The sequence below is a fragment of the Triturus cristatus genome, chromosome 11 (genome assembly GCF_964204655.1).
Source record: "Triturus cristatus chromosome 11, aTriCri1.1, whole genome shotgun sequence".
Classification (NCBI taxonomy): Eukaryota; Metazoa; Chordata; class Amphibia; order Caudata; family Salamandridae; genus Triturus; species Triturus cristatus.
Window position 1 is genome coordinate 144290740 of NC_140594.1, and position 25835 is coordinate 144316574.

Here is a 25835-nt window from a genome sequence, read left to right on the forward strand (position 1 = left end):
AAAAGCTCCAGAAGACTTTTTCGAACAGGCAGCTTGAACCACCAGACTCTCAGGAGAAGGATGGGGTGTTAGAAAGTCCGGATCTCCTGGAGCCGCCCTGTACCTCTTAGCAACAGATTTCGACACTGCCGGAGCCGAAAAGGGCTTACGCCAAACCTCCATAACTGGCTCAGTGATGGCATAATTAAAAGGAAGCAAAGGTTCTACCACAGTGTAGGGGATTGAAGAACCTCCGTCAAGATGTTGGACTTAAATTCAGCCGTTGGGAGTTGCAAGTCTAAGAGCTCCGCTGCCTTCCTTATGACTGTGTGGTAAGGAACCACATCCTTAGAGGGAGCATCTGAAGGAGGAGAAAACTCCCATTCTGGGGACATAACAAGGCCACTTGCCTCCTATATCTGACTCTTTAAGTTCACCCTCTTCCATTTCTTCTGCCTGATACCTTTGTTCTTCCAAAATTCTCTGCGCCTCCCGCCTGGATCTTATCCTCCGAATCGGCATCAGCAGCGCCACACACGACTCCGACGGAGCCGGCGTCGAACACGGATCCGGAGGCACAGCTTGAGTCGAACGAGGTCTAGCTGGAGCCGGAGATGAAGGGAACGGCGTCAACGTCTTCGGCGCCGGGAAATTCCACGACAGCGCAGCTGGAAGGAAAACGAGAGCCGTGCCTCTTCTTCTTCTTATACTTCTTTGATCTTGAAGCATGACCCGACGTCGACTTTGAACACGACCTGGACCTGGACCTGGACCTGGACCTCGATCGCCTTCGACCTCTTTTCTCCTTCCTCATCTTCGCTATGAACAACTTGGCCTCTCTCTACTTTAAAGCCCTCGGGTTCATCTTACGGCAGCAGGAGCACCCATCGACGTCGTGATCCGACGACAGGCACCAGACACAATCTTCGTGCGGAACCGTGATGGACATATGTTTACCGTACTCTCTACAGGGCTTGAACCCTGACTTCCTCAACAACATCTTCAGGAAGAAACAAGAGAAGACCAGAAACAATCCAGAAAAACAAAGTAACCAGACAAGCTACGGAGAGTCCCAGAAAATCGTTAGCGTCGACGGCGTGGAAAAAAGGGAACTGACGTCATCACGCCGACGAGGTCCTCTTATGGCTCCAGTGACGTCAGCGGAGCCGTGTGCGGAGCCGTGCTCCCTGACGTCGTCCACGTCGGCGTGGAGAGCTACGAAAAAATTCCGAATGTTGCTAGCGCAGGGGATATTCACAAGGTGAGGAATCCACTGGCAGATGTATCCATCAGAAATTGCTAGCATTGTTCACTTGGTACAACTGGCCAAGTATGATCTATTCAGGGGACACACGTTTCTCTCTCTCTCCATTGTGACACTGGAACCTGTGTCCCTGTGAGCCATTGCTTCATTTCCATTGATCAAAGGATGTTGTCTGTACTTGCCCAAGTTAGTGGGACTAACTAGTAAGGAGGCAAGATACATGCCACCATCACAGACAAGGACAACCTGAGTGAGAGTTCTAACTAGGCCAGAACCCACTTCAGAACCCAAGGTTAACCCTACTAATCCATTTGTTGCTTGTACTGCTGCTAGGGGGTGCAGGTGCCTTAGGGGTAGTGGTAGTGCCTTCCTTGGTCATGGCCTTAGGACAATCAGCATCTCTTGTCCAATGGGTTTTTACTTTACATAAGTAACACCAAGGTTTCTTTTTACCCTCCTTGGGGTTTTGGGACTCACCCCCAGATGCAGGTTTTTGATGACCTTGATTACCCCTCTCCCCACCCTTCCTGGGTTTTAGAAGAATCTTGTTTCTTCTGGTCACCTCCACCACCATGGCTTTTCTGCTTAACCCTGGTGTGGACCCATTTGTTTGCCTTCTATTCCAGTTCTTCGGGAGAGGTCAGATCAGAGTCCACCAGGGGCTGGTGCAGTTGTTGATTCTGACAAATATTAATGATGTGCTTTCTCAACAAATTGTACAATCCCTCATAGTTCGGTACCTTGCTTCCATGAAGCCAGCCTCCAGAGCCTTAATAGCATTGTCTATGAAATCAACCCAGTCCTGAGTGTGTGCCTTCTGAGTATCCCTGAACTTAACTCTGTACTGTTCAGTGATTAAGCCAAACCCATCTGTGAGGGCACTCTTCAAAACTGAGTAGTTCTCAGCATCCTCTTCTCTAACAGTGAGGAGCTTGTCTCTACCTTTGCAAAGGAGACCCACAGGGTAGCTGCCCATTGACCTTGAGGGACCTCTTGAACTTTACAGGCCCTCTCTAAAGCAGTGATCCATTAATGAATATCATCCCCTTCCTAGTAAGGAGGGACTATCCTGCTCAGGTTCCTAGTATCAAAGGAGTTTTCACTGACTCTAGGGACACTAGTGCTGCCACCATGGGGCTCTAGTCCCAAATTCTTCCTAGCCCTCTGGACTTCCAGGATCTCTTTATCAAGGGCCAACAGTTCTTGCCTGAGCTTGGGTCTAACCTGCTTAAGTTTGATCAGGTGGTATTCCCTCTCTAATGAGTCCTCCCCCTTGCTAGAGATGGAGGTCCCTGTGGAGTTCCCAGACGCATTGGAATTAGCTGAGGAGAACCTAGACCTCCCCTGTATCCTCTGCACCCTCACAGGAGGGACAAACGTGGACCTACCTCTAGGGACACTCTCTGTCTCATCTGTACTATTTCCTGGGGGATCAGAGTTCACCAAGGTGGAGTCATCAGACTCCTCCTGGTCATGCTCAGAATTAGAGTCCTAGGGGTAATCCCTCCTGTCCAATCTTCTAGAGCATCTGCACCCACTTTTCCCTGACTCTCTGACCCATCAGGATTCTGGTGGGCATCTAGGATAAGCAGCTCTAAGAGGTGCTTAATGGTGGGGTTACTACCTGTCTTTAACTTTCTAGGAGGACACAGGTTCCTTAGTTCCTGAAACTTAAGACCACTGTATCTAGAGCGCTGGGACCCATTGGGTTCCATGAGTGAAGACATAGTTTCTAGGTGTAGTGTGGTGTTGCACCTACCTACCCTAGACGAAACTAAAACTTCCTAAGATTGGATCAAGGGTTGTGCTAGACCCTTAATAACCAATCTAAAAGTTCAGTAGAACTTACTTATCTAAAAAAATATATTATATGTGCCTAATGCTAGTGGTGGTTTTTCAATTAGTCCACACCTAGATTAGCTGATAAAACAGTGGAGGCTTAGATCCCAACCGCTGCACACCAATGTAGGAGGCTGGCTTAGTATATGGTGCACACTTATTTAAGTGAAGTACCCTGCACTAATCCAGACAACCCTTATGGTGCTTTTAGTGGCCTTAGACAACCTTTTAAAGCACTCTAAGTGGTTGGAGAGCAGCCTTCAGGCGTAGTCCAGAAGGAGTTTAAAGCAGCTTGTTTTACCAGTACTAATCGTATAGTGTAGGTTGAGTGAAAGAGAACCACACAGTGTAGTACCCAGGAACCCCACGGAGGCCATATGCAGAGTTGAACCACGACCGCATACTCAATACAAGTCAATTGGGAAGTTGCGGTTGCAGTTTTCAAGAAGAAGGACCCATCCCAGAGGACCTTGAAAAAAACCCAGTAAAAGATGGAAGGTAGGAGAGTCACCCCACCCGTGGAGACCCCAGGAACTAGAATACCTACGCCAGGGAAGCAGGCTGCATAGGTGTGAAGTGACATCGGAAACCGACATAGAACACAATGGAGGACTTCAGTGAAGATGCCTCTGGTGAGGAAGGTGAAAGAGTCTGGTGGAATACAAAGGTGGATTCTTGAAGAGGAGTATCTGCAAGCAGAGGAGACAGAGTCTATGCCACTTGGGAGTGACCAGGAGGCACGAACCACCAATAAACACCAATGAACAAAGATGCAGGAGAGTTGATGTGACCTTGTTGCTGCAGCTGTGAGGACCAGGTGACTCTGTGAGCTGTCCCACATTGAAAGTCAAGAGCCAAGGGGTCGGTGTATGGCGGGAGCCCCAACAAGCCTTGGCAGTAGTAACAGATGAGGAAAACGAAGAAGGAGCAGTGTCGGGATCAGCAAGGTCCAGGAGACTCACCAAGTGCAGGAGAGTAGGCCCGAACAAGCAGTGGAGCCCACTGGAGCTAAATAAGACCCTCAAGAGGACCCATGGGCCAAAGGCACAGGAGTCACCAGAGGACCTCAGGCAGCTCACCAAGAATGCAGGCCCATGGTGCAGAAGATGCGGTGAGGACAAAGATCTTGGTAGAAGGAGATGCTGGAGGCTAGAGCTTCTTGGAGCCTGAAAATCTTTAGACAAAAGAGTCAACAAGCAAGTCGACGCAGCACACAGAGGTACTGCTCCAGCAGTTCCAACAAGAGATACCAACTTCAAACTTGCTTTGAGGAATGGTCAGGCCTCGTGGGAGTTCCAGAACTACCACCTGTTGTTGCTGAACCTCTCGGAGTACCTGGGAGCTCAGAAGCAGCAGACCGGTCAGCTTTGTTGTGGTGCCTGCAGAAGCAGGGGAGCGATTCCTTTGCGATATGGCCGTTAGGGTCATTGTCGACATTGCTAAGTTAGCATGAGCTCTGCTGCCATGTTGCTGCTTTTGCGCACGTTACTACATAACTTTATTTTGCGAGCCTCTGTTTATGCCTTTCACATGAGAACTGTCTGCTTTTCGTGTTCTCTGCTAGTTTGTGGAGTTTAGTCTGAACACGATGTGCAAGGTCAATAAACAATGCCCTTTTTTATACTGTTCTGGTCAGTCCATAGCACCTAGACAAAACATGCTAGAAACAGCTGCACTTCTGGAAACTCGTGCATTGATATTACGGGGTGCATGTTGTTCCAACACACACTTGGAGAGGGACCTTTCCAGGGAGGAGAGCTATGCTTTTCCTATGATGTAAAACTTCCATCTCGGTACTAAGGTATGGGGTCTGCTGACAAAGCCCAAAGATCTTCCTTTATATAATAAAACTCAACCTCACCAAGGGGAGGGTAGTTAGGCCTTATAGTCCTTTTTCCACTGTCTGCATATGATGACATCCCCCTTTATATTCTATGGAATTGTAACAATGCTAATTGTTCTGAGTTTATGCATTTCGCTGCTGGTAGTGGCTCGTATACTGCATTATAGAGCACGATAGTTTAAATAAACATTTTGAACTATAAACGGGACTCTGACAATTCTTATTGTGGGCAAGTACGAGTGAGCGAGCAAAAGGGTATGTCTTGCTACCGTGATTCCTGAGAGAGTCGGGAGTGTTGTGTTCTGGGTTGTCTAATCATTTGTATCTTCGTGATTATGTAGGAGAACAAATGAGACACTATAGCTAGTCAGTTTTGGGATTGTGGGTACTAAAGGTGGTAGGAAGGTACACATTCATGCCCTTAGGGCATGTTGTGTGCGCCACATGTGCACACATGCACATTTCAGGGGTGCAACAGGGTGTCCTTTTGGAACCCTGGCACACTAGAAATTGCTCCCGCAATTTGCAAGTGCCTCTTGGTGACTCGCAAATTGCGGGAGCAATTCCTAATAATTCCTATGGGCCTCTTGGCCCATAGGAATGAATGGGAAGGTATTCCTTAATTGCGAATCACAATTTGCGATTCACAATTAAGGAATACTAAGGAATCGCAAAAAATATTGCGATTCCTACCTACATGGCATTTTGCGATTCCTTAATAGCGATTCCCTAAAAATCACTAATAAGGAATCGCAAACATGCATTTACCTACATCTGGCCCTCAATCTCTTTTGCCATGTATTTGGTGTTGCCAATGCTTGGTTGCATATTTTATTGAAATTTGTTAATGCTTATTTGTTATGGCTCCTTTCATCTGTTGACGGCAAAGCTGACGTTTGCTCGTCTATGGTTTGTTGAAGAGACTGCCTCCTTGCTGACGGCGTCTCTTTGTGTCCTGGAAACTTCTTCATAGTCTATGACAACATTGTTGCCACACTCATCGATGGCGTTTCCCTCGACAACGGCGTTTTCCTCACCAATGACTGCTCCTTCACTGACACCGCCCTTGTAGACAGCAGACCTATTCTGGTTCTATGCTTTACTGTACCAGTCGATGGTGAGCCCTTAGTTTTACTGCTCGTCGACGATAAATCTCTCGCCGTCAACACTGTTGATGGTGAACTTTTTTCTTTATTTTTTGCTGTTGGTTGTAACATATTATGCCTATCAGCCTCACTTCTCTTTAGTTTTGTTTCAAGTTTTTGTTTCTTTTTAGGTATGTGAATAACATCCTCTTGCCCTGTGACCTGAGTGACTTGGACCTGATGTCTGACTCTTATTTACAGAGTCAGAGTGTCCTTTATCAAATTTTTTTGAATTTTTTCTGCATCCATCTCTTTCTCCAAAAGTGTCAAAGCCAGAAAGTGTCACCTTTCTCTGTCCTCCAAAGTCTTGACTGAGAAAGTATGATATATCTCGTAGTCAGCTGGCTAGTGTTCTGGAGGAAAACAATAGAAACACTTTTTATGTGGGTCCCCTATGTAAATCTTCTTTTCTCACATGTTAGGCATGTTTTAGATAAAGACTTTTTTAATGCTGCCTCTTCCATACTTTGAAAAATTATTCTCCTGTAAGAGCTGTCAGACTGGGTTCCTACTCCTAACGTGCAGTAGAAAAACTGGAAGCATCAGTGGGAAACAGTTGGAGGTAGGGCATTTTGATTGGCTAGAGTTTAGATCAGATGAGGATGGGTTGACGAACATGCCTGTTAGTTAATGATGGAGTAATGTTTAAGTATGTACTGCTGTAAGAAAGTATGCCGGGGTTCCCAGTCTAACAATGGGGAATTATTCAAGCATGTGAATCTATGAAAGATCCAATACTGGAGAATAAGTAATTCCATACTAACCCACCCTCCCATGCCAGATGAAAACTGTACACCAAGTTAATCATATACGTCCTGTCTCCGTACGTTCCAGCTTTAACCCTCTTCGAATGATTGACATAAGTTACAATAATATACCAAACAACTGACCTTAAACATAGCAAAATGGAAATAGAAAATTAATAAAATACCCCATCCAAAAGATAAATCAGACCACATAAGTAGCATTCAGAAAAACCTAAAATCAGACAGAATGAGTAGCTTATATGACCAACTCAAAATTCCCACAATCTGTTTAAACTATTCAACTCATGACTCTTCATTGTGTTACACGACGCAGAGATGCATTAACAGCTTGTCCTACAATTGTGTGTCTATCTCCCATGTTCAAATACATGTTCAAAGATGTGCTTCAACCTGCCTTATATCCACTTTCAGGGACTACAGGGCAGTCCAACAAGTGGATACGTTCACCAAACAGCAGTCACTTTGGTTTTAGAGATAGATTACACTCCAACACTAGCTTTAACTCAGATGCAACAGGTCTCCAAAGCCTTTCTATTTCACAATATGACCATAACATGAGTTGGTGTTCCAATGGAGCTGCAACCCCTACCAGAGGCTGGGATCTGAGTAAATCATTATGTACAGCTGGGAGAGACTAAATCAAATTCTTTCCAATTCTTAATAACGCGTACCCCTGTTTGACACAGAAACGCCATAACCTAGTATGGGATGAACTCAATTTTCTAAATGTCCACTCCTAGGTCAGAAGTCTAGACCTCCATAGAGATCTGATCATGTAGCTGGTTGTCTGGTAGAAGAGACCAGTAGAAAGGTTTAATGTGCAGAAACTCATCTATGGACATCATATTTGTCTGCCTACAACAACTGAATATCATGTTTGTATCCCAACAATTCAGATGTCTTCAATGCTAAGTCTGTACAAATGAATAGCCAGCAAATAAGACCGCCAAGTAAATGGCACCACCTGAAATTTTCTTGAAGCTGTCAAAATACCTTAGGGCCATTTGAGTCTGGTGGGCAGCCAGCCAGTCAGCCTGCCAGGTCTCTGGAGGCTTTCCCTCCCCTGGCAAAGGACTGTAATGCTTCTTAATGAGAAACTTTGTTGACTCTACTGAACGCACGCCTTCTTGGCAGAGATTTTGTTTTCTGAAATTAACTTCCAAAGTTTCTCTTTAGAAAACAAGCTGAGATCATGGTGGCCTGGTTCTTCAATCTCCTTTGCGTCGCCTGTGATAAGACTGAATCAGGTCTCGGGCAGCCTGTCAGGCAAGAAGGTGAATCTTCTGGGGCCCTGTATTTTTTGTCTATACGAGGGAGTACTGGCGATATTGTGGCTGGGGTGTTCATAATTTTCACTCCCTCTTGCCAAATATAATCAATTATCGGGATTGTCCGAATGGATTTTCTAGCTTCCTCCATTAAATCATACAGGAAACAATCTGTAAGTTTCACAACCATGGAAAGATGGAATCTGGTGGACGCCCTCTCCATCAAATTGTGAAATCCCCCGATGTCCTCTGGAGGAGAGTTTGCTGGATGGTGTGACTGAGGACAAGTAGTAGCAATGATGTAATCATCACCGGGATCTGCAAGTGGGTGAGGATTTGGGATCTCACCCTCTTCTCTTTCCTCATCCGAGGAGGAAGGGTAGTCCAGATCAAGCTCTTGTATTGGAGGGCGCGATACTGCTGGTGTCACTTGTAAAGCTGGTATTTCTGGGGGCTGCGGCTGAGGTGGTGGTGGCTCTTTTTAAATATACAGTGGCTCTATTTGGACATCTTGAGGTGCAAACCTCTGTCTATAGTCAGCCAGCATAGCCTGAAGGTCTTGAATTAGAGACGATGGTAGGTGTGCCATCTCTCTAAGGCCATCTAAAATATGGCTGACAGTACTGCTGCTCTTCCTCTTGGCACTTTACATGCAGTTCAGATGGACTTTGAGCAACTTCATAATCATCTCAGTCCTCATCATCCAACTCTTTCAGGTCCAAAACGTGCGAAGCAGGCAACAGGGAAATCTTGCTCAATGCAAACACATCCGGATACAGAAATGTCTTCGACACCCTAGTAATGTTTATCATCGTCGATGGTGGCGTAACGGTGTCATAACCACCGATGATGGAATGTCAGTCGTCGACAGAGCCATCACCGCCAGTGTTGCCAACGACAGTGTCGCTGGTCGTCGATGGTATGGTCAGCGACGGTGCCTTCTCTGACTGCCTTCGTCAACAGGATAGATGTCGAAGGGAGAGACGTTGACGATGATGGTGAGATTCTTGTTGATGGTATGGGGCAGGAGATGGCCATTGTCACTGTCGTTCCTGACGTCGATGGATCCGACGCTGTCACAGTGGTACTTGTTGTTGACGATGATGTAGTCTACAAGGATTTCTTGTCTCTGTGCCTCACAAAATCTGAGGAAGAGGCTCTTGTCATGTGGCCCATAATGACAGTGTCATTTTTCACTAACTTAGCATGAGCACGTTGCAGCTTGCCTGCTGCTTTTGCGCACGTTACTACACGTCTTTATTTTTGCAATATTTTAAAGACTGCTTTCAAATGAGAACTTATCGCTGTGTTTACACTCTGCAGGTTCTTGGGATTTCGACTGAACATTATGTGCAAGGTCGAACCTTAGCCCTTAGACAAAACATGCAGGTGTATTTGCATTGGGGTCAAAGAGTCTGAGGGGCTCACAACACCCCAATTATGGGGAGCAGTCTGTTTGGGATATTTGTTTTTGTTTGATGCATTTGCTGTTTTATAAGTCTCATATTTAGTGCGGTTCAAAAGCTTTAGAAAAAGTATTCCTGAAATCATCTCAGAAACCCTGCTCCCTACACACAGCCATGTCCCTCCCGCTCCCCCAATCCTTACCATAAAGTTTTGGAGGGGGGCCTAACCTCAAAACATTTTGCTTAGGGGGAGCTCAAAGTAAAAACGTTGGAAGACCTCTGGGCTAAGGTATGGGGTCTGCTGACAAAGCCTGGAGATCTTCTGATATATAATAATACTGCTCCATAGTAAGGGGAGGGAGGTTAGGATGTGTTGTCTTTCCATGATGACATCTCCCTTCATGATTAATGGACTAACTTCTATGCTGACTATAATTGTACTATGCATTTTCCTGCTTGTTGTGCCACGTATACTGCATGTTAGGGCACGTTAGTTAAAATGTATATTCCTGAGAGATCTGGGAGTGTTATGTTCTGGGATGTCTAATCATTTGTTTCTCTGTGAGTGAGTAGGAGAAAAAGTGAGACACTATAGCTAATCGGTCCTGGGCTCGTGGGCACTAAGGTTATAGGAAGACCCAGTCCCTATACACCAAGGTCCCATAATCCTGCTTATAGTTTTGTGTTTGTGCATAATCAATGCAACACTCTATGATGTTGCTTTACCTTCCTCACAGGAATGGAAGAAACTGATGACGTAGGCTCTGAAGAAACTTTTAGATGTTTCTCCTTTTTAGAGCTCTTGCTCTCCTGGGAGAGTTTGAGGTGTTTCTTGCCCTCTCCAGAGGTGTCCTCATTGGGATCCATCACTGTCCTCTTCAGATGATTTCTGTTGCTTAGTGCACTGGAGCCTCAAAAGTAGCCTCCCCTCTCTATTCCCCAGTGTCTTTGAAGAAAAGGTGCAACAGATTTTGCACTGTCTTACCTCATGGGTTGGGTGGAGCCAATAAATGCAGTCCTTGTGAGGATCGTTCACATGAACCCTTTTCTTGCCACAGGGCTTACATGGGTGGAAAAGGCCTTTTTTATCAGACATAATGAAGAAAAAGATATCAAGGAATAAACTCCAGAAGTTTGAAGAAAGAACAGGGTAGAACTCAAGGAGACTTCCTTCACACACAATGTGCGGTGAAAATTTGAGGGAAACTGCCTCTGCTGGGAGAGTTCTAGAGGGTGCTAGCAGCTGATTGGCTGCATTCAACATTTGGTACCTTTTTAAAAAGGACACAGATAGGCTATTTAAAACATGGCTCAGGGCCATTATAGCCTATGGCATTAGTTAAATACTGCTTGATTATGTAACTGTGGGACTCCCATCTCGCCGACGGGGAATATTTCAAGCACGTGAATCTATCAAAGATACCCCAATACTGATAAATGCAAGACTGTTCAAGACAATCAAGCACTGAATCAACCACCTGCCTGACTCTCCTATTACACACTCAGCACACAAACCCAATGCAATTAACCTCTTTTTTCAGTGGAAAAAATACAGATCTCATAGCACAGCAGCAGCTCCAAGCTTGGTCCTCCTTTTGACCAACCCCTTCTTCTAGGGTCTCCCAATGGACATCCATCAAAGCCCTAACTCCCACATATCTAGCCGACATACTCAACTCACTTAAAGCTGCCTCATATAAAGTGGATGGCTTGCACTTCAACAAATCCCTCTCTCGAAACCCCCCTAAACAAATCCACACTTTTCCCTGCATAACTAACAATCTGGTTTCAGATCGCACAGTAGCATGTGGACAGCTACCTTGCAAATTGCAGATGCACTGGCAGCAACCTTCAATGGTTCTCCTTCTACTTTTCCAACTAACTCCAATTCTTTTGAATGGGCACTTCCAGATCCCAGAAGATCCCTATCATCTGCAGAGTCCCACAGGGTTCCATCTTGTCCCCATCCCCTACATGCAGCTCTTATGGCTCTGTTCACTGATCCAGCATCACAAATTAACCAATAGGCCCAGAATGCACAATTCTACTTGAACTTTTTCTCAGATCTACATAACCAACACCATAAGCAATTCCTACACCTCATACAGGCCTGAATATACAGCATCTACCTGAGAGTCAACCACACAGAGAACAATAACCAATAACTAGTCCAAACCTGACTGAATGACATGGACCAACACAGATTAAAACTCCAACTTTGAAACGACCCCAACTCATTTGAATTTCACTTGAATTCACCCTGGATACCAACCTCATTCTCAAGGAATATATTGCCAAGAAAAAAGGTGTCCTAGTGCCAGCTCTCTCTACTAAACACAGGAAAACTGTTCATCCCAGTAAACAATTTCATTCCCACTGCCCACATATTCATCTGGAAGGTGGTAATGCCCATCTCCATAGCCATCCAGACTCCACACTGGTTCCCTTAATGGCATCCTACACACTGAAGTACATCTCATCCACGGCCTGAAGAAATATGACCACATCATCTCAATACTGATGGAAGTACACTGGTTCCTGCTACCACCCAGTACCATCTCCAAATCAGCTTATTCAGTTACAAAGGTATCACGATCAGCACCACCATGAATCAGGCTGAAAAGCTTAACACTTCCGATGGCTCTCGGCATACCCAAAGTCAAGACACCATCAAACTAGAGTTCAATAAGTTTGAAAAAGAAAACAAAAAACAAGGCAACAGGCTTCTCCATCTATGCATGTATGAACTGGAACAACATTCCTGTATCCACTATCCACCAGGATTCCCTAACCCTACTCTTATTTAGGAAGATGCATCTCTTTAAAGAATACTACATCACAATGATGTGACAGTCCACTTATGCTCCCATAACCCAGTTTCTCCTCCTATTGCTGATCATTTCTTTGACTTCGACACTGTACAGAGCCCCACTACCTTTTGGCTAGCTAAACAAATACCACATACTTAAATACATATATGCTTACCTATATTTATATTGTGTTTGATAACTGTATCACACACAAAGAGATATATAATGGTCTGAGTGTCCAAGCTATTCAAATTATAGAACCATCTCATTCTCAGAAACTATTAGAGAAGGTTCATGTTTAGTGCAGGAATAGCATCCAACTGAATATATGGTCCTTGCCATCCCAATAGATGATGAAATGTTCTTGTATAGGGTCCTAGCACAAATGGAACACTGAGATAGTCTTATCTGGATAACAGAAAGCCTCTGCTCTGGTAGGGTGGCTCTCTCTAAGATAGTGTCCAGCCAATCCCTGTTAAATGATAGCCCCTTTAAGAGTATCAACTGATATTCGTTCAAGTTCACAGACCCAGTGAGTGGAGCAGAAGTACAGTTACTTTGCAAGTCCAGGACCATTTTCTCTGTAAAAACAAATTTTAATTGGCAATCATCAAAGTATAGAAACATGTTCCCTTGTAGTCCTGGCAGCTTCCTGAAACTCACAACTACTATCTCTGAATGCTCTTCATTCAGCTGTGCTGCAGCCAAATGGAAGGCACTGCAATCGGTAATGAGATTCAGATTTACCAATCTCATTAACTTCCCAATTGGATGTACGAGAAGAATTGAGACAGTTCATCATTCAAGTCAGGAGCACACATTCTTTACCCATAGCTAGGGTTTCATGGGTTTGGTGGATACGTCACCCACCCCAGAACATTTCTGGTCTAGTATATTTTTACTTACTGGATACAACACTGTACATTATAATCACAAACAATGCTATAATATTCACAGAGAAGGTGATGATCCTGATGAAAGACCACTGACCTAATTGTGGCCAGTCTTTTTGGATAGGTGCCTGTTGACCTCTTCACATGGTTGAATTATTCCCTTGCATTTCTAGTCTAGATGCTGGGGATAGGAATAAAGCTTACAACCTACCAGCAGGTAGTTTTAGTATACCCTGTTCTTTCCTCTCTGTTTATAATGGTAAATAAGCCGGGCGGTGTACTTTGCAGAGTTTTACCAACTCTTTGCTCCGCTGGGAATGCGAAGTTGAGGCAAAACTTCGACTCTGTGGTGAAGAGGAGTATGCCCCTCAGCCCCTGCGTCACAGCCCCCAAAAAAGGGTCAAAAACCCACTTACCTGCTCTCTGGCGTCTGCGGACTGCCATTCTCCACGCCATGATGTCTTTCCTCCTCGCCGCTGTCCTCGCTGCAGGTAAGTGTTTTTTTACCCTTTTAAAAAAAATTGGCAGTCCCAAATCGAAGTTTGCAAAGGGTTTTCCGGGTTGCATTGTACAGTCCGAGAGTGCCACTCCCCAAAACTTTCAGCAGAGGCAGACGATGCCGGTCACAACCTGTAAACACCAACCCCACCAGTGACAGGAAAAAAGTAAAATGCTCAGAATCCTCCTCACAGGCTGTCAATCCAATACTCCTCTCAGATTACAATCTCAAATCATCCCCCTGACATTCTTTTAGCGACTGTAAACCGCTTTGTTTACATACTATATGGACTTCTCTGAGAGTAAAGGTTCCAGCTCCACACTAGGGGATGGGGGGCACAAATAAATATACAAGTGCCCAGATTGGCCTGCAGTCACCGCTTTCTTCTTTGCGCTCCTGCAGCTGGGACAGCGTGGAAATAGATGTCTGTCCCCATCTCTGGCACAAAGTTTCCCGGCGGCTCCCAGGATCATGGTACGGTTCTGAATGACTTCGAGTCGGACAGCCCTTCCGGCACCACCATTTCCCGGGGGTTGGAGGTACGAGTCTGGTTCCCCTCGCATAGTGCTGGGTTTGAAAGTCGGGTGTGGTTGCGGCAGCTCCTCCTCCCTTCTCTCCTGTAGGCGCAAAGAACAAGTTACTTACCTTCGGTAACGCTTTTTCTGGTGGATACAGTATCTGCCTGTGGATTCCTCACCTTGTGAATATCCCCTGCGCCAGCAACATTCGGAAACCTTTGTAGCAGTCCACGCCGATGAGGTCGAAGACGACGTCACAGAGGCACGGCTCCACTCGCGACTCCACTGACGTCACCGGCTCCATAAGAAGACCTCATCGGCGTGATGACGTCAGTTCCGCCCTTTTTTCCGTGCCATCGAGGCACACGGACGAACTGACAGCAATATATACACAGTACATAATATACAAATCAACACACACAGTGTGGATAACAAAATAGAAAGGAAAAATAAACTACACAATGCCTTTGACAGCAACAAGTACATATACTAAAGGTATACAAGGGTGGACAATGGGGAGGCGGGTGGGTCAGTAAGGAATCCACAGACAGATACTGTATCCACCAGAAAAAGCGTTACCGAAGGTAAGTAACTTGTTCTTCTGATGGATACATCTGCCAGTGGATTCCTCACCTTGTGAATAGATTCCCACAGCAGTCCCCACTCCCGGAGGAAGGTGTCCATCCTTCTATACCAAAAAGTCCTGAAGGACGGAACGAGCAAAGTGTTTGTCCCTCCTCACCTCGGAGTCTAAACAATAATGTTTTGCAATAGTGTGGAGGGAGGCCCAAGTTGACGCCCTACACATGTCCTCCACAGGAACACCCCTAGACAAAGCAGAAGTGGAAGACCTAGCTCTAGTGGAATGGGCTCTTAAACCCTCTGGAGGTTCCTTACCAGCCAAAGAGTAGCATATCTTGATGCACAAGACAATCCATCTGGAAAGGGTGCGCTTGTGCACCGCTCTGCCTTTCCTGCAGCCAACAAAACCCACGAAGAGCTGGTCGTCAACTCGAAAGTCTTTTGTCCTGTCAAGGTAGAAGCTCACCGCCCTCTTAGGGTCCAAGCGGTGAAGTCTCTCCTCCTCCTTGGAAGGGTGAGGGGGAGGATAGAAGGTAGGGAGGGTAATGGACTGCCCCAGATGGAAGGGAGTTACCACTTTAGGCAGAAATGCAGCCCTGGTCCTGAGTACCATTCTTTCAGCATGAATGGTCAAGAACGGGGCTTTTGAACTCAGAGCTTGAAGCTCACTTACCCTCCTTGCCGAGGTGATTGCAATGAGAAAAACCGTCTTAAAAGACAACAGTCTCAAAGGACACTTGTGTAAGGGCTCGAAGGGAGAACCCATAAGATAAGTTAAGACAAGGATTAAGTCCCATTGAGGCACAATAAAGGGAGTAGGAGGAAACTTGTTCGTAAGCCCCTTTAGAAATCGTAGAACTATAGGTGATTTAAACAATGACGGCTGATCCGGCAAGCAAAGGAAAGCCAACAAAGCCGATAAGTATCCCTTAACAGTAGCCACAGCAAAACCTTGCTGAGCAAGAGAAAGGGCAAACTGCAGAATGTCAGATAAACAAGCCTTCAAAGGATCAATTGACTTCTCTCCACACCGGAGTACAAACTTAGACCACCTATAGGAATAGATAGATTTGGTGGAATGACGTCTGGCAGGAAAAATTACATCTACCACATCAGGCGGGAGAGAAAAAGAATTCAGGTTGCCCCGTTCAATCTCCAGGCATGAAGGTGTGAGCTCTGGAGGTGGGGGTGTAGAACCTGCCCCTCCGATTGCGAGAGGAGGTCTGCCCTGAGAGGGAGACGGAGCGGAGGGCACAAGGAGAGGTGGAGAAGATCTGTATACCACACCCTTCTTGGCTAATCCGGGGGCATCAATATGACTTGGGCCCGGTCTTGGCGAATCTTCCTCAGAACCCGAGGAATCAAGGGTATGGGGGGAAACGCGTAAAGGAGTTGTGAGCCCCAACTCAACTGAAACGCGGCCCCCAACGCTCCCTGCATCGGATACTGGAGACTGCAGAATGACAGGCAGTGAGCGTTCTCGTGAGTGGCAAACAGGTCCACCCGAGGAGTTCCCCACGTCCGAAAGGTGTGACGAACCACCTCTGGATGGAGCCTCCACTTGTGGTCGGCGGAGAACTGCCGACTGAGACTGTCTGCACGCAAGTTCAGAACTCCGGCCAGATGATTTGCCATCAGACAAATCTGATGATCCTGAGTCAAGGACCAGAGACGCAAAGCCTCTCTGCAGAGACAAAGAGACCCCACTCCTCCCGCAGTAGAGTTGTCCGTCAGGACTTGAACCGACTGACCGCGAAGGGAAGGGAGGAAGGCCTTGAGTGCCAAACGTATCGCCCGCAATTCCAGAAGGTTGATGTGAAGCAGCCTTTCCTCTGGAGACCAAAGACCTTTGATCTCCAGATCCCCCAGATGTGCACCCCACCTTAAAGTGGATGCATCCGTTATTACTGTGGCCACCGATGGAGGTAGATGAAAGGACTTTCCTTGAGACAGATTGCCCTCAATGCTCCACCAAGACAGATCCGCCGCAGCTTCTCTGGAGATCCTCACAGACTCCCTGAGATCTCCTTTGTGCTGATACCACTGCCTGCGGAGGCACCACTGGAGCGCCCTCATGTGCCAGCGTGCATGGTTGACCAACAGAATGCAGGAAGCAAACAGACCGAGCAGACGAAGGACCTTCAGGACTGGAACGACCGCTCCATTGTAAAATAAAGGAATAATTTCCTGTATGTCGAGAATCCTTTGAGGTGGTGGGAATGCTCGACACACAGTAGTGTCCAGTACCGCCCCTATGAACAGGTTGCGCTGAGAGGGCACCAGGTGAGATTTGGGCACATTTATCGAGAAACCCAATTTGTACAACAGCTGAGTTGTTACTTGCAGATGATGTAGCACCTTCTCCGGCGACTCCGCTTTGATCAGCCAGTCGTCCAGATAGGGGAAAACCGAAATCCCCAACCTCCTTAGATGTGCTGCCACCACTGCCATCACCTTCGTGAAGACTCGGGGTGCAGTAGTAAGACTAAACGGAAGGACCGCAAACTGATAATGTTGCAATCCTACCGTAAACTGGAGATACTTCCTGTGCGACTTCAGGATGGGGATGTGGACATACGCATCCTGCAAGTCGATCGACACCATCCAGTCCTCCTGATTCAGCGCCTGAAGAACCTGCGCAAGGGTGAGCATCTTGAACTTTTCTTTCTTCAGATAAAGATTCAAGATCCTGATGTCCAATATCGGACGCAGTCTGCCGTCCTTTTTCGGAATCAGAAAATACCGGGAGTAGCATCCCTGACCCCTCTCCTGCTCTGGAACCACCTCTATCGCACCTTTTTGTAATAATTTCAGGACTTCCTCCTGTAGGAGAAGACGGTGGTTCTCTGAGCAAGCCCCTTGACAAGGAGGGTAATGTGGAGGGAATTCCCGAAAGGGAAGGGCATACCCATTTTCTACAAGATCCAGAACCCAAAGGTCTGTAGTAACTGATTCCCAATCTTGTAGAAAATGGGTAAGACGGCCCCCCACAGGACCAGCATGATCCAGAATGGCGGATCTAGGGCTGCTTTGCGGTGGTAGGAGGGGCTGAGGAAGAGGAAGAGGAGGAGGAGGAGTGTTGACGGCCATGTGTGCGACCCCTGATTCTGCCTCTGTACCCCTTATACAGAGAGCTCTGCTGTTGTTACTTCTGTTGCTGTTGGGTCTGCCTGTAGGAACGAAAGGTTGCCCTTCCGAAACCCCTATATCTCTTAAACGATCCTCTTGACTGGGATTGAAGGCCCAAAGACTTAGCCGTAGCCTTACTTTCCTTAAAACGTTCAAGTGCAGCATCTGCCTTTTTGCCAAATAGTCCAGAGCCATCAAAAGGCAAGTCCAACAGCGTTGATTGCACATCAGGGGAAAACTCTGACGACTTAAGTCACGCACCCCTCCTAGTGGCAACAGAAGACCCCATGACTCTTGCTACTGAGTCCGCTGTGTCCAGTCCACTTTGTATCACCTGACGTGCTGCTGCCTGGGCATCCGTCAAGACCTCATTAAAACCAACCCTATCCTCCTCAGATAATTTTGGAGCCAATTTCTTTGCAGAATCCATGAGCGCATGAATATAGCGTCCCAAAAGGCAAGTGGCATTTGTAGATTTAAGGGCCATGCTGGCCGATGAAAAGACCTTTTTGGCCGACTGATCTAGTTTTTTAGCTTCTCTGTCACTTGGGACCTGAGGAAACGCACCCTTAGATTTCCCTGAACAAGCAGCCTGAACCACCAGGCTCTCAGGCGACGGATGCGAAGTTAAAAACTCTGGGTCCCCTGGAGCTGCCCTATACCTCCTGGCAACTGTTTTAGAAACTGCGGGAGAAGAAAAAGGCTTACGCCACACCTCCATTACAGGATCTATAATGGCCTCATTAAAGGGCAACAATGGTTCTGAAACCGTAGTAGGAGAATGCAGTACCTCTGTTAGAATGTTTGACCTGAATTCAGTAGACGGCAACTGCAGATCTAACAGCTCAGCTGCCTTCCTTATGACTGCATGATATGGAGCTACATCCTTTGAGGGTTCATCAGAAGGTGGAGTAATTTCCCATTCAGGAGATAAATCCAAGCCACTAGCCTCCTTAAGTTCTTCAAAAACGTCATCAGACTCCACAAGCTCTCCTTCTTCTGCCTCTTCAAAAAGGTACCTTTGCTCATCAAGCACCCTTTGAGCCTCCCTCCTAGACCGGATTCGTACAACCGGCGTCGGCGGCGCCGTGATTGAATCCGACGGCACTGGTGCCGGCGTCGAACGTGGTTCCACAGGAGCAGCCGGCGTCGAGCGAGGTCGAGTCGGTGCCGGTAAAGAAGGAAGTGGCGTCGATGTCCTCGGAGCCGGCAGATGCCAAGACAGCGTCGCCGGGAACAATGGCATGAAGGGGGCCTGCGGATATGCTTGAGGCACTCCCAAACTGAAGGCCATAGGACCCATTGGACCCGAAGGTGTACCAGTGGAGTACATGGCTCTTGAAAATACCCCATACATTGCATTCAAATAATGCGTGGGGTCCTGACCTGGTCCATGGAACGCAGGGTACTGATCAGGCATCACCGGACTCGGGCCAACCGGCGCCGACGGTGGAATTTGCGGGGTCGAAGGCTCACCCGGTGCTGGAAGCTCCTCAGCCGGAGACGGAGCCGGAGATGGAGCCGGAGCCGGAGAATGAACCGGTGAAGCCACTGGAGAAGAAGGACCAGCAGGTGAATCCAGAACGGGTGAGGGAGACACAGAGTCCTTACGGCGTAGAGAAGGTGACTTCGACTTCGGAGCCGTACTCTTGTCAGAGTGACGTCGAGAAGAATGTCTTCTCTTCTTTCTGTGCTTCTTAGATCTTGAAGCATGCCCCGAAGTCGACTTAGACGACGACCTTGAGCTCGACCTCGATCGTGACCTCGTTCTCGACTTCCTCCTTCCTCTCTTCTCTTTTTTCATCCTCGCGATGAAGAGTTTTGCCTCTCTTCCCTTGAGAGCCTTGGAGCTCATCTTGCGACAGCAAGAGCATCCATCCACATCATGGTCCGAAGATAAACACCATACACAGTCGTCATGTGGATCCGTGATAGGCATATGTTTTCCACATTCACGACAGGGCTTGAACCCCGATTTCTTTGTCGACATTTTCACAAAAAAAGGACAGAGAAATCCAGTAGAAACACAAAGTAACAGTGAAGCTACAGATAGAGATTCCCGAAATCTGTTGGCGTCGACAGCGCGGAAAAAAGGGAACTGACGTCATCACGCCGACGAGGTCTTCTTATGGAGCCGGTGACGTCAGTGGAGTCGCGAGCGGAGCCGTGCCTCTGTGACGACGTCTTCGACCTCATCTGCATGGACTGCTGCAAAAGTTTCCGAATGTTGCTGGCGCAGGGGATATTCACAAGGTGAGGAATCCACTGGCAGATGTATCCATCAGAAAGGCAGTTCCTGCTTGGGTCTGCTGCTGCTACATGCCTGTGTGCCGTTCGCTTCTGCGGGGTCAGAGGGTGGGAGGGGAAGGGCCTGCAGCAGGCAGCGGAAACGTGCCCCTTGGTCATGGAGGGAGGATGGCAGCGGCAGACCCTAAACGCACACAGGAAGCCTCCGGTCGTAAATGTTAGTAAAAAAACTGGCGCCGCCCCAGAGTACATTGCATCGCATCAAGCTTTCCGAAACTCTGCCTCTTAAAGCGCTTTTGCAAATGCGAGTCTTATTCAAGTTTTTACATTAAAAATTTGAAATCTCGAGGTAGAGAGTGCCCCACATAGGTGCCGCAATTCTGTATGTTGACTCTAAAGTGGGACTGGGGCGGAGTATTTTTTTTTTTTAAACTCCGTGGTGTGCCACTCCGCATACTCCGCCCCGGGTTAATAATAAGGACATCTCCATCACAAAAACATACACACAGGGAACGGATGTCAGAGTTGCTGAATTCCCTGTTTTCAGCTTCTACGAAGTGGATAGATGTGGACCTTAGGCACGGCAGATGAATACAGCGAAGCAAGCTCTCCTTTGAGAGGGTAATAGCCTACATTGCTACACACACTGGACCACTGCGAGGAGGGTTTGCACGTGGAGTACTAGTTGTCATATAGTTATAATTTAGGGGAAGTGTAATCTAAGTTTTCTTTCATCTCCTCCTCTAATACTGTTATTCACACCACTGTGCATCAAATAAACTTACCTCACCCATCTCATACCATGAATATGCTACAGCACTGTCTCACCATGTGCCAGATAACAGATAGGTACGCCGATATCTTGACTATGAATTCCAAGCTAGTTAAATTCTGAAATGGATACCAGAGATAGATAGAAGGGAGGGCTGACAGGCATACATGCAAACGGGGTAGCAAACCCATTTAGAGGCAAATGGTCAGGCTAAGTAAAGCAACTTTAGGAAATGCTTCCAGAGATAGAGGTGTGTTTCAGGTATGTCGTGGTACGGTATTTGTCAATATATGAATTAACATGACTATTTCTGAATACAGCATGCCATTTTTCTCACATAGTCGCTCATATGGTGTTTGTCACTACATTTACAAGATTAAGATGTTTGGGGAGAAATACAGGATTGCTCTCTTTAGTCAGCTCTGTGGTGGGTCAGCCGTACAGCACTGGCCAATATGTACAATCAAATAGGCATCATACTTGCAATGGGCTGAAACCCATAAACACCATTGTTTGTCAAAATTAATAAAAACCTACAGTCAATTGAATATTTAGCCAAATACTCCAAACAGAAGACATATATTTAACACCATGAACCCATTTTATGGCTTTAAAATATGGGTGAGTCTTAAGGGTACCTAAACCTAACCCCGGCACTATGATTGTTCAGGACGTTTTCCTATATGACCATGTGAAAGTGGGCATCATGACCATAGTTGCAAAAACTTGAATCTAAACTTGAAATGCATTTTGACAGCAACAGTGAGCTACAGTAACACATTTTCATCATAGACTAAATACGGTGACAACTAAGATTCCCTCAATTTTACCTCAGATTATGCACTCTGACCCAAGTGAGGTACAGTGTAATATACACAGCACTTCTGGCAATTTGTGATGGGTTCTGGGCATTTGCATTGTTGTGGAGAAATTGCAACAAAAGAAAACGTTACTTATCTGCAACACTAAATCTTTTCACTAACAAAAGCCACAGAAAGGTTATCAATTTCCACATTTGCTGGTCACATTTGTTGGCAGTATTGCTTTGTTAAGTTAAAGGGGGTTTTCTACATGGTCTAACTTGAATTGTCTAAAGCTTTTATTCTGCTTACATTTATAAGAGGAATATATTGCATATGACATCTAAAATGCACAATACTGCTAAAGGAAATCACTTGTACATGTCTTATTTCCAAGTAACTTTTCTTAACAGTATACAAAACTGATTAATAACAAACGTTCTGTTCTTTGCAGTACAGGTAAACTATATACATTCACAGCATTTCTGCACTGACATCACTGCAAAAAGAAAGAAACTACATTATGATATTTAACATTTAAATGATGTTCTGTTAATTTTTTAAATCAATATTAATCGATTTATACGAATTAGAAGTTAAGAGTTTACCTCTCCAATAAGATACTTAAGGCTGCCCCATGGAATTCTTGGGTCGTGCTGTGTATACGCTTTTGTCAGATATGTATTCAAAATTTCCATGCACACCTGTTATGGACAATAAGACATAACAAATCACAAAATTTGCATAGACATCAAAATTGTAAATAGGCCACACACAAAAAGATGTGAAACATTTTAGTCTTTTTCATAATGATGATCAGATTTGGTAACTCAAATTTATTTAATTTAAAAATATTCTGAAAAAGAAGAGCCAATTCATTAAAGGTTTCTGTCTTCATTGCAATACATGTTAAACAATTTGAAAAATATCTGTAATCAAATGAGGTGACATATTACACTTTCTCTTCAAACCCACTGTACCCTGACTTAACCTATCAGCATTAATATTTCTTAGTCTACCAACATAACTGTACATTAGGGGAATGTAGAAAATGACATCTTCTGTGTGATGTTCCCCCAACTTTTGCCCTATCTACTTTGCTGGCTTTAGTGCTCTATGCACTTTACTGCTGCTAACCAGGAGTAAAAAGGTGTGTGCTCACCCTTTATACATGGTTAAATTGGCATATTCTTTAGTGACACATTTTTGTCGTGACTAGAAGTCCCAAGTATATGTGTAGAAAATGCACACAAGACCTAGAAGTCAAATGCCAAATGTGGCTCCATTGTGCCATCCACCAAGTGGGCCTACAAAATATGGCTTCAGGCCTACCATTATAGACTGACTGCTGTAATGTAAAACCTGCAGTGCAACCTATCAAAATAACCCTTTTTTGACAGGCAAAACCTGCCTTTTAAATACGAAAACGTTCCTGCTGATATTTAATGCCTCTAGTGACAAGGACCCAAAATCAATTTTTACTGTGGCCAGAGTACACATTAACATAATTAATTCTGTATCAGGTTTTGGACCAGCTAGAAAAATAATCCAACCACTCTTTTCAATATTTATGAAAAGCCCAATTTGATAGTGAAGTTGGATTTTTAACAGTAATTTAGGAAAAATAACTTTTAGACAGTTACCTTTTTCCTACCTGGAGATCCTAGAGGATGATTTACATTAGCTCTACAGTAGCTGTCAATCCAGTGCTTGAAGGTAATCAGGTGTGAAATTCGTTCCAGGAGCTACTCAATTGACCACTGTGATTGACTTGTTGTTCTGATTGTGCAGGGATGACTCCTTTGAGCTAAACTGGATATTTGAGGTGGGGCTACTGCCCTTCCTGTTGATACCACAGTGTTTATCCATCCTGAAAGGCCTCTCTGAGTCACATGTGACACGTTTGCACCCTCAAAAGGGATCAAACAGGACCTATCTAGCTGCTAAAGGGCCATGCTTTCTCTTATCAGACTTCTAGCTTAATTTGTTTTGTGGGTCCAAGGTCTGAGCTAAAGTTAATTTTAGTGTTAGATCTGTGAGTGAACTAGTAATTTTTATAGTACAATCCCCTACAAACATATCTATAGTACACTCCCTTGCATACACCCCAGCTTTCAGAGCCCACGTTCAGTATGGCTGAAGATTTTGGCCAACTTGGAATTGCCCTGACACATCGAATTGTGGGCCTATTTGCAGTCGGGCAGGAACAGAACTACTAAAAAAGTAGGTAGGCAAAGGTCTGGAAACTTTTACACCATGGCACAGCTTTTTATTATTGCTGTGGGACTACTAACATAACGACAAGAAGATTCAAGCATGTGAATCTATTAAAGATCCAATACTGGAGAACTACTGAAAAAGTAGGTAGCCCAAGGTCTGTAAACATTTACGGCATGGCTTAAGGAGTGCCAAGGAGTCACACCCATCTATTAGCTAGTGCCAACCATAAATGAGACATCCTGAGATAGTCTTCTCAGAACACCTTCTAGATCTGTGGAACATCAAAAGAGGACTAGACCTGCTGTCTGTGATCTGAGAGGAGCCCTGAAAGATGGACTTGCTCCCTTCTGAAGCCAGGACAAAGAAGTGCACTTCAATGAGCAGTTGGCTGACCTCTTGCATGTCTTCATGGATACAACAAGCTTCACAAGTCCTTTTCCCCGAATTGCCCAGCTGACCAATGGAAACTGGACCGTGACTGGTCATTTTGTTGGCCTCTGCTTGACACCCTCATAATTTTTTTAACTGCATCACCTGAGGCCCTGGGGACCTTTGAAGGTACTATTATGGTTGTTTGGGCAACACGAGAAAGTTTGGAAACGGTTGAAAACATTTCCTCCAGAGCTTTATAGGGACCAACTAGGAAATGTATTGCACCAGCAGTTCTACAGCATCCGGTTGAATTTTCGCTTCATCCCGCATGGAGAAAGCCACTCCAAAAAATGCTAAAGTCCCATTCCACTTTAGGACTTGGAACATTTTCAGCAAAAAATATCCAAAGCTCCAGGGCCCAAGCAGTGCCCCGCATGAGGATGATTTTTTTCCTCAAAAACTGACTTAGTCCCATTCTGTATTGGCACTCAGAAGAAATGTCAACATTTTTTCTTTAAGAAAAGTGACTGAGTCCCTTTCTTTAGTAGGACTTCATAACGTTTTCTGACTTCAGACTATCACTGGGATCAATCCACCTGGTGTATCCAGCCTGGGCTCCATTGAGGTCAGCCTGAAATTTCACCTTGGTCCCGGTTTACCATTCCTATATACTATCTTAGGCGTCTAACAGTTTTTGCCACTAATGTTACTTAAAATATTAAACAATTCATATTTTGGGTTCCCTTAATTAGATTTTTGTCATTTTGGTGTAATTTTGTTTATTAAATTATTTTACTCAATTTTGTAATTCAGTTTGGCTTTTTTACTGCTTAGTGTTTTGACTTTATTACTGTTTTGGTACTGCAGTAATACTTTACATATTGCCCTAAGTTAAGCATGTCTGCTCTGTGTCATACTTACCAGGGGCTGGCCAAGGCGTGTTCTTATTCCCCCGCTCAAAATAAAAATAGACTTGTTACAGGGAACATTGACCAATAACAGGATTTCATCTTAGGTAGGCATTTCAACAAGTTATTTTGGGAAAAATAAAAAGAGGCGGAGCCTAGGACTACCACTTCAAGGCTGCTGCACTTACTGGAGATATTTGGGAGTGTGAAAGTGCAGAATGTTATTAATTATATCTACATATTTACACCATTTTCATGACACATCATAGAGCAAGTGTAATTTCCAGGTATTGTAGAATCATTTGTGGTTGCATACTAATCCTTTATCTGTGGCGGTTTGAACTTTTGTAGATGGCTTTTGGCTTTTTTTCAGCAAGCATAGGTATAGAATAGTTCTATACTGCCCATCATACTATGCTCTTTATTGATCCTCCAAGTAGATACATAAGCTCTTACGTTTAGGCAACTTTGTGTAACTTAGTGTATTAGACCTTTTGAATAAATGGGAAGTCATATTATACTCCTAGCGCTTTGACCTTGGGCCAGGTTGAGCAGTGTTATGATGGTGCATGAT

The 25835-nt window shown here is 45.4% G+C and overlaps 1 protein-coding gene across 1 annotated transcript in view; it reads right to left on the minus strand.

Moving 5' to 3' along the window:
• DNAH10 (dynein axonemal heavy chain 10) overlaps positions 1–25835 on the minus strand; it is a 1995301-nt gene that overhangs the window by 90531 nt on the left and 1878935 nt on the right. The window contains exon 72 of the mRNA XM_085636177.1: positions 22370–22465. Coding sequence (XP_085492303.1) covers positions 22370–22465 — 96 coding nt within the window. The remainder of the gene's footprint in view (positions 1–22369; positions 22466–25835) is intronic.